At 39.7% G+C, this 13834-nt stretch overlaps 1 protein-coding gene across 1 annotated transcript; it reads right to left on the minus strand.

Annotated features, from left to right (window-relative positions):
• Window positions 1-555: 555 nt before the first annotated feature.
• Window positions 556-12050, minus strand: LOC129453029 (myosin heavy chain, fast skeletal muscle-like). The gene is made up of 40 exons (XM_073862082.1): window positions 11972-12050; window positions 11111-11158; window positions 10099-10310; window positions 9719-10019; window positions 9480-9507; window positions 9254-9365; window positions 9081-9173; window positions 8920-8983; window positions 8735-8835; window positions 8537-8638; window positions 8286-8424; window positions 8072-8190; window positions 7833-7982; window positions 7561-7731; window positions 7184-7487; window positions 7017-7087; window positions 6843-6930; window positions 6652-6769; window positions 6437-6560; window positions 6189-6325; window positions 5831-6086; window positions 5506-5748; window positions 5246-5422; window positions 5007-5152; window positions 4845-4935; window positions 4362-4756; window positions 4160-4281; window positions 3969-4087; window positions 3678-3881; window positions 3419-3595; window positions 3173-3338; window positions 2967-3091; window positions 2570-2878; window positions 2275-2478; window positions 2059-2184; window positions 1771-1941; window positions 1363-1467; window positions 1194-1289; window positions 776-907; window positions 556-656 (listed from the first exon to the last, which is right to left on the minus strand). The coding sequence occupies exons 3-40, from the start codon at window positions 10297-10299 to the stop codon at window positions 636-638; spliced, it is 5808 nt and encodes a 1935-aa protein (XP_073718183.1). The 5' UTR covers window positions 10300-10310; window positions 11111-11158; window positions 11972-12050; the 3' UTR covers window positions 556-635.
• Between the last annotated feature and the right edge of the window lie 1784 nt (window positions 12051-13834).

Genomic DNA, 13834 nt, shown 5'->3' on the forward strand with positions numbered 1-13834 from the left:
CCCAGCTCCCTTCCAGGCTGAAACAACTCAATCTCTCTATGGATCTCTTTTAGTCTCTTTCCCTCTTGTGCCCTAGCTTTACTTACAAGTCACCCTGTAGCCCAAGACTGGTTGCCCACTGAAGCTAAGTAGGATTAAGCCTGGTAAGAACTTTAATGGAAGACCTCTTGGGAAAACTAAGTTGCTGCTGGTAAAGGTGTTAGTGAGACCATCAGGGGGTGCTCACCCTGTGTGGGTCCTAACACCCCAGTATGGTGATAGGGACATTATACTGTCAAAAAGCTTTATACATGCCTATTACTGTCTTTTTCCCTATTTTCCCCTATTAATTGTCTTTTGTTTTTTATCTTTTCTAACAAGGTGTATTCTCAATGCAATGGGGACAGGAATGGTAATTTAACAACTTCATACATTTTGAATTTGAAATCATTTTATATTCTATCTCCCTTTGCACAACACATTCTGTTTGTTCTTGTTCTAATTTGTTTTGTTTTCTATTGTTGTTTGTCATGTTTCATTTCAGTTCTTTCAATAAAAACTGCAATAACGCAATCATAAAAACACAACATATTTTTATTAGTTACAAGTAGATCATATTTTATGATTACTTTCTGTTGTGATTCAGGCTTCGGGCTTTACTCTGCTGTTTCTTTTCCCTAAAAAAATAGAAAAATACATACATTTTGCTAAATTATTTTATTTACAGTGCATGTATGTGTTTATTCTGTTTATGTTAGCTGGCAGTTTGGTTACAGCACCAACAGGTGGCCCTTACCTTTCCAATCTCACGGCTCTTGATTCTCATCTTATTGACCTGGGACTCAGAAATGTCAGCGCGTTCCTGAGCCTCCTCCAGCTCATGCTGCACCTTTCTGTGCCTGGCGAGGTGAGTGTTGGCCTGCTCCTCCTGTAAAGTGAGATTTATGCTGTTAGTCACTTTGGATCCTCTCGACTTACAATTGCTATATATGTCAGAGGTCGCACGCCTCTGGAGAAACTAGGGGTTAAGTGTCTTGCTTAGGAACACAATGGTGTGTCACAGTGGATTCAAACCCAGGTCTCTCAAACCAAAGGCATGTGTCTTATCCACTGCGACATCACCACCCTATAAACGTCATCACCGCTTGACTAATAAACTTTTAAGATGATCACTAAAGATCTCTCATATGTTCTAAAACACAACCAATACTCACAGCTTCCTCAGCTTGACGCTTGTATGACTTGACTTTCATCTGCAGCTTGTCCACCAAATCCTGCAGTCTCATCACATTCTTCTTATCTTCTTCAGTCTGTAGAGGTAAAAGAGGTTAATCACTATCCAGCATTATAGATTGTTGTTACTGCTGTACAGATGGTAAGTACCTGGTAGGTGAGTTCCTTCACTCTCCTCTCATATTTGTGCACTCCTTTAACAGCTTCAGCACTACGTCTTTGTTCAGACTCGACTTCAGACTCCAGCTCACGCACCTTCAGTAAAGAAGCATGATACAGTAAGTTTTGTTCCTTAATTTGACTACACAAGCGACACGAGTGCTGATTTATTGTGTAACATTACTAGAACTTCTCACTCTTTTTGTCACTTCACATGTCTGTAGTCACTGTGTGTAACTCTCTTTGGTTGTTTTTGTTGGTGTTGCTAATCATATTTTGTTAGTAATGTCCACATCTCAGAGTTACATCATGGCTGTAAATAGTTGTTTGTTTTAAACCATACAATATCTTCCATGATCAGAATCAATTCTTCTGAGCAGCTGAACATTAAAAACCTACCCTGGCCTCCAGTTTCTGGAGCTGTTTCTTTCCTCCTTTCATGGCCAGACTCTCAGCCTCATCCAGACGGTGCTGCAGGTCTTTGACCGTAATCTCCATGTTCTTCTTCATCCTCTCCAGGTGAGAACTGGTGTCCTGCTCCTTCTTTAGCTCCTCAGCCATCATGGCAGCCTGGAATGAAAGCCAAATATCATTAACTACGCTTTAGGACAAAGACACATCAAAGCTGCATTTGGGAATGATATGGTTGCACATGCTCTTTAAAAGTAGACTGTAGCAAACTCTCACATCAGTAATGGCCTTCTTGGCTTTCTCCTCTGCATTTCTGGCTTCCTGGACTGAATCATCCACCTCACCTTGAACCTGGACTAAATCAGCCTCAAGCTTCTTCTTGGTGTTAATAAGACTTGTATTCTGTGAGACATCAACAGCTTCAGTCAGAAACCTCACTGTTATCTTCAAACAGCTGTTCTCAAATTTAGTGTTACTGTACAATTATTGTACCTGAGAATGCAGCAGTCCCACACGTTCACTGGCGTCCACAAGCTCTTGCTCTGCCACTTTGCGGCCTCTCTCAGCTTGCTCCAGTGCAGCTCTCAGCTCCTCAATCTCTGCTTGCATCAGGTTATTCCTGCGCTCCACCATGGCAACCTGCTCCTTCATGTCCTCCTGTCCTCTGACAGCTTCATCAAGGTGCAGTTGGGCATCCTGTGGCAGGAATAGGGTGTCAATATTCATGCTTTCATTCTAATTCAGACATCTAAAAAAATTTGAAGACATTTTGCAGGAAGAACTGTACCTTGAGCTGGCCTTGGACATTCCTGAGCTGTTTCTGGGCCTCAGCAGCCTGGCGGTTTGCGTGGCTCAGCTGGATTTCCATCTCATTGAGATCTCCCTCCATCTTCTTCTTGACTCTCAGGGCATCATTTCTGCTCCTGACCTCAGAGTCCAAAGTGCTTTGCATGGAATCAATCACTCTTTGGCTGTTCCTCTTGATCTGCTCAATCTCCTCATCTTTCTCAGCAAGCTTTCTGTCAATTTCACTTTTGACCTGACTCAGCTCCAGCTGGACACGAACAATCTTGGTTTCTTCATGTTCCAGAGTGCCCTGATAAACAGTAGTGAGGTTTAATTAACATACTAGAAGAGTGAGACAGGTGGAGTATTAGATTCTTGCTGTTTTACTGTAGCTTTACCTCAGCTTCTTCCAGTGCAGTCTGGATCTCTGATTTCTCAGCCTCCACTGTCTTCTTGGCTTTCTCTAACTCATGAATGCTCTTTCCGGTCTCTCCAAGCTGCTCAGTAAGGTCAGAAATCTCCTCTAAAGGTAAAAAATATAGTTATAAAAGTTATAGTTTCAATGCTTCTATATTAAGAGTATGTTAATAAAAGTGCCATTTACGTTGCAAATTCTTGTTCTCTCTCTTCAGAGTCTCCAGGTGATCAAGAGTTTCTTCATAAGAGTTCTTCATCTTGAAGAGCTCAGTGCTGAGGGAACGAGCTTCTTTCTGAGCACCTTCTAGCTCAGCCTGACCTTCCTCATACTTCTGTTTCCACTCTGCCAGGACCTTGTCAAAAATAGAAACGTAATCATTAAAGTTCATGAATTTCATGAAGTTTAGATTTTTAAATGTCATGTTTTCCTTACCTTATCAAAGTTTCTTTGTTTCTTGTCCAAGTTGGCAGCCAATGAGTTTGCTCTCTCCACATCAATCATGAGGTCCTCGACTTCACCCAGCAATCTCTGCTTGGTCTTTTCCAGAGAAGCACACTTGGAGTTCACAGCCTCAACAGATTCTTCAGCATCCTGGAGACGCTGGGCCAGCTTTTTCCTGTGGAACATTGTATGAAATTATGTCTTGGTCTATCAGATGTGAATTGCTCAAAAATTTACTTAAATGTTGTGCATTTTTCTTGGCTTCCTCAAGCTCCTCAGTGCGCTGGATAGCATCAGTCTCATATTTGGTTCTCCACTGAGCCACCTCACTGTTGGCCTTAGACATTCCACGCTGAAGTTCAGCTTTTGCCTCTTGTTCCTCCTCAAACTGCTCTCTGAGCAAATCACAGTCATGGCGGGCAGACTGAACAGCATGGGCCAGAGCGTTCTTGGCCTAAAATCAAATACGTTGGAAGAATAGAAGTCTGGGTCTCTTTGTTTTTTTAAATGCAAATACATTTCACTATGTGTTGTGATTTACCTTAAGTTCCTCCTCAACATGTCTCTTGAGTTCTTCAATCTGTTGAGTGAAAGCCTGTTTTCCTCTGGTCAGCTGAGAAACGAGAGCTTCTTTCTCCTCCAGCTGACGAGCCAGTTCACCTGTTAATCCGCTTTGTGTTAATAATTCTATGGAACAGTTTTATTTAGAACAATATTTTGTTGTGCACTAACCATTTTCAGTGGCAAGTCTTGCTCTTTGGGCACTCGTGTCATTGAGCTGGCGAACATTTTCATCATTCTTGGACTTGATTTCACTCAATTGGTCTTCGAGGCTACGGCACATCTTCTCTAAGTTACCCTAAGAAAGTAAAAAGCTGTTTTACCCATGTTTTGTTTCTTTGTACATTTTTATTTAATGATCTTCTGCTTGTGATTACCCTTTGATTTGGCCACTGCCTCCATGTTGCTTGATAAGTCATCAATCTCCATCTTGTACTCACTCTTCTCCTTCTCCAGCTTTTGCTTGACACGCTGAAGGTTGTCGATCTGTTCTCCCAGCTCGGCCACACTGTCTGCCTGCTTCTTTCGGAGAGCAGCTGCTGTAGCCTCATGCTGCAAGGTGGACTCTTCCAGATCACGACGCAACTTCATGAATTCTGCTTCACGCTTCTTGTTCATCTCAATCTGGGCAGAAGTGGCACCACCAGCTTCCTCAAGCCTCTCGCTGATCTCTTCAAGTTCCCTGGAAAGATCAGCTCTCTGCTTCTCCACCTTAGCACGAGCAGCTCGCTCTGCCTCAATTTCCTCTTCCAGCTCCTCGATACGGGCCTGATTTTAAAATATCCACTTAGCTTGTCATACTGGTAGTGTGAATTCCCCAGTTATGTACTTTAGTTTAACATATGAAAGACATTACCTGAAGTTCTTTGATCTTCTTCTGAAGCTGTGCTTCTAAAGATTGTTCATCTTCAATCTTGCTGAGCAGTTGACTTATCTCAAAGTCCTTCCTGTTTTATGAAAATTAAGGTTTTGTAAAATGTATATTTGTTTACATTTGCAAATTTTTTCTTCTACTCACTTTTTGATCTTTTCATCTGATTGTTGTTTGTCATTCTCCAGGTCCATTAGTGATTCCTGGGCCAGTTTCAGATCACCCTCAAGCTTTCTCTTGGCTCTCTCGAGGTCCATACGGAGTTTCTTCTCTTGCTCCAGTGAACCCTCGAGCTGTTTTACAAAAAACAGTACATTAAAATCTCCCACATTCAGATCAATTTCTTTCTTTTATTTACGGTCTAATTATCATGTCAAACATCTTACATCATCCACTTGCTGCTCAAGTTTTGTTTTTGCTTTAGTCAGAGAGTTGACTTTGTCTTCCTCTGCCTGAAGGTCATCAAGGGTTTGCTGGTGTGCCTCTTGGAGGGCTTTCTTCTCCTTGGTTAGCTTGGCAATAGTCTCATCCTGAGAGGTCATCTCCTCAGTCAGATTTTTCACCTAAATGCAAAGCATTGTTTAGTGTTTTTCTTCTCAAGTATAAATATATGAGCCGTGTTAAGAAGATGTGATTAAATGTGAACCTTGTTTTCTGTTGCATGTTTCTCCTTTTCCACTTTGGCCAAGGTGAGCTCCAGGTCATCAATATCTTTCTTCAGTTCAGAGCATTCATCTTCTAGTTTCCTCTTCTTAGCAGTCAGTTCAGCATTGATCTCCTCCTCATCTTCCAGTCTCTCGGTTGTCTCTTTGAGTTTGGCCTCGAACTGGATCTTGCTTTTGATAAGACCTTCACATCTCTCCTCAGCATCATTGAGACTATCAGCTTCCTATATATTGCAATGGGGACAAGGATTATTTCTTGAACCTGTTAAAATCTATAAATGTGGATATAAGCACTACAACACTCACAGATGCTACTTGCAGTTGAAGATCATTTTTCTCCTGCATGAGTGACACCATTTTCTCCTCAAGCTCCTTCTTTTTCGCTAGTGCCTTGGATAGATCCTCCTTCATTTTCTCATAGTTCTCCTTCATGGATGCCATTTCTTTCTCTGTCTCTGCAGTCTTCAGAAGAGGTTTGATCTTGAAGTAAAGCTTCATCCATGGCCAGTGTTTCACATTCACGAATGAGCGGATGTTGTATTGGATGGTAAAAATGGATTCTCTGTGTAAAATATCATCAGTTAGCATCAGTAGCCATGCTATCTTTGAAACTATTTCATTTAAATGTATTTGTTTCCCAGACAGTTTTGTAAGTGCATTGTACCTCCTCTCCATCATCTTAACAAACACCTTCCTCATAACATATCCACGACAAAGGGCCTGAGTCATGGTTACCAGCGCTGCTAGTTTCTCATCTCTCATCTCCTCAAGAGCACCCAGCAGACCAGCTTTGAAGAACACCTGCAATCCCACCACAGGATTTATTTTAACTTATAACAAACCTGTTGCCTCTGTCCACCTAGCATACTAGATTTCTAGATTCAAGATATCAAATAAACTTCTGTCACATACTTTGGTGTGTCCAAACTTATACTGGTTGTGGTCGACGTCAATAGAGCCCAAGAGTTTCTCTGAAGCTTTTTTATTGTCCATGAACTGTCCCTCAGGGATGACACTAGCATTCAATACTTTGTATCTGAAATCAAGTGTTTTGAAACATTAATGATAGGTCTTGACTGTATTTGTAGTAATATTATTGTTACACTGTGATGGTTTAAACAGAATACCTTTGCTTGAAGTCACCGTAGAGGATTCTGCTGGGAAAACCCTTTCTGCAGATTCTGATTCCCTCCAGCACACCATTACACCTCAGCTGATGGATAACCAGGAAGTTCTCCATCAGACCTAAAACAGAGATGACCATAAGTTTCCAAAGGAACTTAAACAATCATTGCACATTTGATTCAAGAGTCTTTACCTGGAGTCTTGGACTCGTTGGGAATCAGACAGCGCACAAAGTGAGGGTGAGTGCTCCTCAGGTTTGTCATCAGTTTGCCCAAGTTCTCCTGTAGAATCAATATTGTTGTTTGTTGACTTGGACAGTAATCTAACTTGAAATACAACATTTTACCTGCTATTGAGCCAAACCTACCCTAAACAGTGCAGACACGGTCTGAAAGGAGCCACCCTTCTTCTTGCCTGCTTTCTTTCCAGCAGCTTCAGCTGTTTTGTGTGAAGGCGATACAAGTTAATGAATATTTAATTTTATAATTAATTTTATAACTATTGTATTGTCAACACTTGTTCTGTCATTTTTACCTTCGCCCGCACTAACAGCATACAGGTGGCACAGAAGTTTGACGGATGACTTCTGATAGAGTTGCACAACAGAGTCATTTAGTGGATCCTTGTTCTTGTCCAACCAGCCAGTAATGTTATAGTCAACAGTGCCGGCGTAGTGCACTAGAGAGAAGTGAGCCTCTGCCTTGCCTTTGGCAGGTTTGGGCTTCTGAAAAGCTGCACATTTGCCGAGATGCTGATCATGCAGCTTGTTTTTGAAGCTTGTGTCTGTGGCTTTGGGGAACATGCACTCCTCTTCAAGGATGGAGAAGATGCCCATTGGCTGGTGGAGAAATACTCAAGCTTAAGCACAAGTACATTATATAAACATTGTTTTGTCAAGTCTTCATTTTTACCTTCTCAATAAGCTCAATGCAGGCAGCTAAGTCCATTCCAAAGTCAATGAACTCCCATTCAATGCCTTCTTTCTTGTACTCCTCTTGCTCCAGCACAAACATGTGATGATTGAAAAACTGTTGCAGTTTCTCATTGGTGAAGTTGATGCAAAGCTGCTCCAAGCTGTTGTACTGACATTTCAACACAAATTCTCACTCTTGTATCTTTACATTTATATTTTTAGGTTTTTACATTTTTGATTCTTAGAAACATATTAGTAACTGATGCTCACATCAAAGATCTCAAACCCAGCGATGTCCAGCACCCCAATGTAGAACTGTCTGGCCTGCTTTGTGTCCAACATCTCATTGATACGGATGACCATCCACAAGAACATTTTCTCATAAACTGACTTGCATAGAGCGCTAACTGTGTTATTCACCTGTGAAAGAGTGTACAGAGGTCATGAAATTGATCTTAGATGATTTTAGATTTTGTCTAATAGACATTGATTGTGTTACTCATCATCACCTGTGGTACAGTTTGACCTTTGGTCACATACTCATTTCCAACCTTCACTCTGGGGTAGCACACAGCTTTCAGCAGGTCTGCAGAGTTCAGGCCCATGAGGTATGAGATTTTATCAGCCTCTATAAACAAGCAAAGTTTTGGGGATAATGGTCAGTAAATGAATGTTTGTACGGTGATACGACTATCATCTCTCTTCAGATAGTTCATCTCTCACCCTCAGTGCCATCAGGTTCAGCCTGCTCCTCTCTCTGCTTCTGCTTAAACTTCATGTTGCCATGATGCATCACAGCACCTGTCAGCTTGTAGATGGCTGCTTTCTCCTCACCAGTGAAGCCCAGAATGTCGATAGCAGTCTGTTTGTTTGTGAGAGCCAAGTAAGTTGTTTTTAAAATACATTATCTTATGCACTAGCATCATTTCTACTCATGCAAATATATAATAACAATGTTGTTGTCTACCACGTACATCTGTGGCAATGAACTCTTCCACATCGTCAATACTCTTGACAGTGATTTCACCCATGCTGATCATTGGATAGTCATAAGGATTGGTGGTGATCAGAAGTGCCTCTGTAAGGAATTCGTGTGCACTTTATTAACACTGCTCTTAGACATTTGATCTATGCAAGAGTGTGCATGAATTTGTGCATGAAATGTGTGTTCACTCGAGCAGTTCTGGTTTGTGTCCAGTCATGAGCTGGTAGAAGATGTGGTAGCTCCTCTCAGCAGACAACTGGAATGTTACTCTTGACTTTTCCAGCAGATCTTTACAGGAGAACATTGACTTCAGATGACTAATATTCATGCTTATTTAACAATAAAACATGGTTTTAAAATGGTGCTACTCACAAGTTTCAATATCAGCTGACGCCAGTTTCCCAGTTGTACCAAAGTGAATCCTGATGAATTTACCCTAAAGAGAAATACATTATTTGCGACACCTTTGAATGTCTGCCAGCATAGAAAGGTATAACAGAAATGATAATGCATTTCAACAGACTTTAACTTACAAAACGAGACGAGTTGTCGTTCCTTAGAGTCTTGGCATTACCATAAGCCTCCAGCAGGGGGTTGGCTGCGATGATTTGATCCTCCAGCGAACCCTGTGATGAATACAAGTAGTCTTTACAAGAGTTGTGTCACTAAAGTTTGTTTATTTCTACAGTATTGTGTGTCTGCTAACCTGCATTTTTCCTGGGACAGGTTCTGCTTTCTTCGGTCCAGCCACAGCGATTGTCGCGAAGTACTGGATGACACGTTTGGTGTTGACCGTCTTTCCTGCCCCGGATTCTCCGCTGTAGTGTGAAAACGTAAATGTAAGACACTTTACATTAGAAATACAATATTAGAAATGAATAGAAATTGTTGTCATGTATTTTAAATAAATATTAGAAAAGATCTTAACTCACGTAATTAGGATAGACTGGTTATCACGATCTGAGAAAATGTGTTTAAAGTTGTTAAGTAGCAGAGCATGTTATTTTATTAAGATGAGATTTTACACGTTACAACATGTTATATTTAGAATTAATGTGCATTGAGAAATCGTACACAGACTAGAACGTTAAAAATGGTTACGTTTAGTTTTGTGTTCACTTCAAAAACACGTTTAGTTATTTGTTTAAAAACTTTTTAAAGAGTGTCTGACCAGTGAGCATGAACTGGTAGGCGTTGTCAGAAATGGAGAAGATGTGGGGTGGGGCTTCAACTCTTTTCTTGCCCCTGTAACCGGCCACAACAATTGAATCGTACACCGGCAGCCATTTGTATGGATTGACGGTGGCGCAGAACAAACCAGAGTAGGTATAGATCATCCATGCTGCGTAACGCTCTTTGAGATTATACAGCACAGTGGCTTCATTGAGGTGGGTCATCATGGCCATGTCCTCAATTTTGTCAAACTTGGGTGGATTCATGGGAAAGATTTGATCGTCTTTGACAGTCAGAGTCTGAAAATAAACAACAGCATTAGGATGAGTTAGACATGACTCGAGATATTAATAACAGTAAAAGATTAAATAAACGTACCTTCCCACAATGAGTTTTGACGGTAGCTTTTCCACCCTCTCTACTAACAAGAGTACCCTTCAGGAACATCTCATCTGGATCAGTTACAAAGAAGGCTGTTTTGGCATCAAACGGGCTGTTCTGGGCCTCGATCCTCTCTCTCTCTGGTTTGCGGAGGTAAATGGCCGCCGGGCCAAAACACTCCATCTCACCGTCTCCCATGATGACTTCTTCTGAAGTATTATAGAAATAAAAAATCAGTATTTGTACTTCTTGATTCTTTTCTTTGAATTTTGAGCAAAACTTACATTGTTTGCCAGAAACACAAATTCTAATTCTTTACCATGATTATTTTCCACATTTCAAAATGAAAGTCATTGAAACGATTAAATAACACAAATTTTGTGCCAGTCATTTTGGCGTTAAATAAAGACGCAGTGGATCATTAGCACTGTATAGGTGTAGTCTAGTTGTTTTGGGACTGACCTTATTGCATATGCATTTTTAGGAGTTTACCTTTTCAGACGCAAAATTTTTGGGGGGAGATTTCTTAAATGATTCAAGCAATGTGATTTATTAATCGCTATTAATATGTTTGCGGGTGTGTTAAATAAAAAAAAACATGTCTTTAATTACTTTGCACTTGAACTGGCTGCAATTTTGCTAAAAAAGAGGCATCACAGAGAGCGTGTGATACAAGGCAGAGGATTTTTTTAAAGATGTAACAGTTTATTTGGAATGCCAGAGGAACATATTTCTCACAAAGTTATTTTTTATTTGCTGAAGGAAATAAAAGAGGAGTCACTAGGAGAAGTCACACAATACCAGACATTTCAAGACTTCTTGTAAACCGTTTTTTTTTTATAAAGTATACCATGGCTTTGTTAGCTGAGATTACACCCCATATTTTCTGCTGCGATGTCCGTGGTACTGAACTCAAGATCAGCTCTGCTTATTTCCGACCCTGTTGTGCCGGTGAACTCTACATGCATGTTTATTCTTTAAATCATACAAACAGAAACTTTTGTTTTACCTTTTTCACAGCCTCAGTTCAGAGAAATGATGTTCAGGGTCTTGTTTACTAAACATATAGAAGATAGTTGTCAAAAATCTGTTATAATTACACATTACTTTTTATACAGAAAAATTGTTTTAGTATACTATAGCGAAGTACAATGTAGTATAGTGTCTAGTATAGCTCAGTACAGTGAATGATGGTATAGTATAGCCCAGTATAGTATAGTATAGCAAAGTATAGTATAGTATAGTATAGTATAGTATAGTATAGTGTAGTATAGTATAGTGTAGTATAGTATAATATAGTATAGTATAGTATAGTATAGTATAGTATAGTATAGTATAGTATAGTATAGTATAGCAAAGTATAGTATAGCAAACAGCATATTATATTATAGTATAGCATAGCATAGTATAGCAGAGTATAGTATAGTATAGTATAGTTGTGTATAGTATAGTTGTGCATGGTATAGTATAGCACAGCATAGTATATTATAGTATAGTATAGTATAGTATAGCAAAGTATAGTATAGTATAGTATTGTATGGTACAGTATAGTATAGTATAGTATAGTATAATATTTTATAGTATGTTATAATATAGTATAGTTGTGTATGGTATAATATAGCACAGCATAGTATATTATAGAATAATACAGTTGAGTATAGTATAGCTTAGCATAGTGTAGTATGGTATAGTGTAGTTTCGTGTGGTGTATTATGGTTTTGTATAATCTAGTATAGTATGGTATAATGTAGTATGGTATGGTGTATTATAGCATAATACAGTTAAGTTGAGTTTAGTTCAGTATAGTGTAGTATGGTATGGTATAATCTATTTAACCTATAGCAAATACAGGTATAGTAAATGATCTTACCGTGGATGGGTCTGTGTGAGGTCTTGTTGAAGTGGGAAACTTCTTTCTTTTATAGAGATGCTTCTGTGTACACAGCAAATTGTATCAGCTCTATATGGCCATGTAAATTCACTGTAAAGGTGTTGCAACACTTTGCCATTTATAGATCTGTATTTGTTATGGGCATCATGTATTTCCATCTTGATGACTCTTAATATGCAAGCCATGATAATTGGAGATATTTAATAACTTTTATAAACATTCACAAGCATTGTATGTGACTCAGAAAATTGAATGTGTATCAACTTATGTTTTTAACAAATATTGTTTGTGTAATTAGTTAAGGTTCTTAGATATACGGGTATCTCTAAGTCAAAGTAAACATTATAAAGACTATTTTAAACATTTATTTGATCTTGAATGAAACTTGTGTTCATTCTTCTGTTTACAGCCTAACATGAACTCTTACACAGTAGACTAGACTAGTTTATACCAAACCAAAACACAAGGGCATACAAACAGCTGATTCAACACATTAATTAAGTATTAATAGTTCTCTGTTTTATATTGACCTCTTTGTTTTCCTTCCAGCACTTTCGTCTGTGGTGTCAGGTTCATAATGGGTCACATAGTTTCCTGAGGATAAATCTCGACTGCGCATCTGCCAGGAGATGCACTGATAGGGTTCATGTCAGCACACAGTGCTTATGAAATTCACATACAGTATGTACATGCATATATAACCTGATATAGTGGATAATAAGCTGGAAAAAAGGCTTTATCACTTGATGTCAGTTGATCAAGCGTGTTTAGTGTGCATGTGCATACATGCTTATGTGATTTTTAAGTGTTTTGGCCTTAGAGTCGTTCAGCTGTGACCGAGATCTTTAGTGTCATTGGAGCATGTTTCACACATGACAAAAAAAATGAAATGGTGTGTTTTTATGAAGCTTGATCTTTCTACTCATGGAGCCCAAACCCACAAATAGAAACTGTAGTGTCTGGCAGCGATGTCAAACACAGGCCATGAGCCATCTAGGGCCGGTTGCGCCAGCTGGACGTAAAGTAGTTGGCTGTAAGCCCTTTGTTTACTCCTGTTGCACAATCTGAAAACCAGGGGCAGCCAAGTGTACATTAGACGCTTCAATGTCTCATCACTTAAATTATTTTTGTCATAGAAACAAGTCAAAACTTTATACTTTTTGTCTTTAACTTGGTGTCAGAGGTGCGCTATGCCTAGATAGTGCAACAGGTATAAATTCTAAAAAGGATGTAAAGCGCACTTTATGTCCAGACTAGTCTTTCCACCGGTTGTACGTCCAGTTGGTGCAGCCGGCTCCAGATGTGCAACAGCTTTTGGATAAGGGGTTTCATACCAACATTCCTTATGGGGGGGGCAAGGCTCCTCTGATAATAAACTCCCCAAAGATTTTATCTTCTCCTGACTACTTTTGCTGATTATAAAGTGTTGACACTCCCCTCCATCAGGATCTCTATTCTTCAAACACACATATTACTATGCAAATTAGGTGCCGCGTAAGACGAAGCCGCTTTCGCGCTCAACCGGCACAGCTCTACATTGGCTGACCCACTTTCAATAGGTGGGGCATGCCCAAAGTTATCAAGGGTCATTTTCAAACTGCCCTTTGCTCAGTTCATCTCTACCTAACCGATCTCCTGAGACTCGTTGCATGCGTCCCTTGAGTCTTCTGGTAGTTTTACTTTGGCAATCTCCGCTGACCAATCTGCGCAAGATTCTACAACGTACACTGCTCACAAAAGCCAATGCAAGTATCTGTTCATTCATTCGTTGATGCTTAGGTTATGGCCCCTTATTAATTTAGGAAAATTTTAGATGATTTAAAGGTGTGTGCAGAAGTTAAG

Source organism: Misgurnus anguillicaudatus, chromosome 23 (genome assembly GCF_027580225.2).
Source record: "Misgurnus anguillicaudatus chromosome 23, ASM2758022v2, whole genome shotgun sequence".
In the NCBI taxonomy this organism is placed as follows: domain Eukaryota; kingdom Metazoa; phylum Chordata; class Actinopteri; order Cypriniformes; family Cobitidae; genus Misgurnus; species Misgurnus anguillicaudatus.

Bases quoted from the DNA above. Each gene is read 5' to 3' on its own strand.
- LOC129453029 (XM_073862082.1), bottom strand. From the start codon at position 10,299: ATGGGAGACGGTGAGATGGAGTGTTTTGGCCCGGCGGCCATTTACCTC. The intron at 7,983-8,071 runs GTGATGATGAGT...ACTCTTTCACAG, and splicing joins AAGGTCAAACTGTACCACAG to GTGAATAACACAGTTAGCGC. The intron at 2,879-2,966 runs GTAAAGCTACAG...ACTGTTTATCAG, and splicing joins CTGCACTGGAAGAAGCTGAG to GGCACTCTGGAACATGAAGA.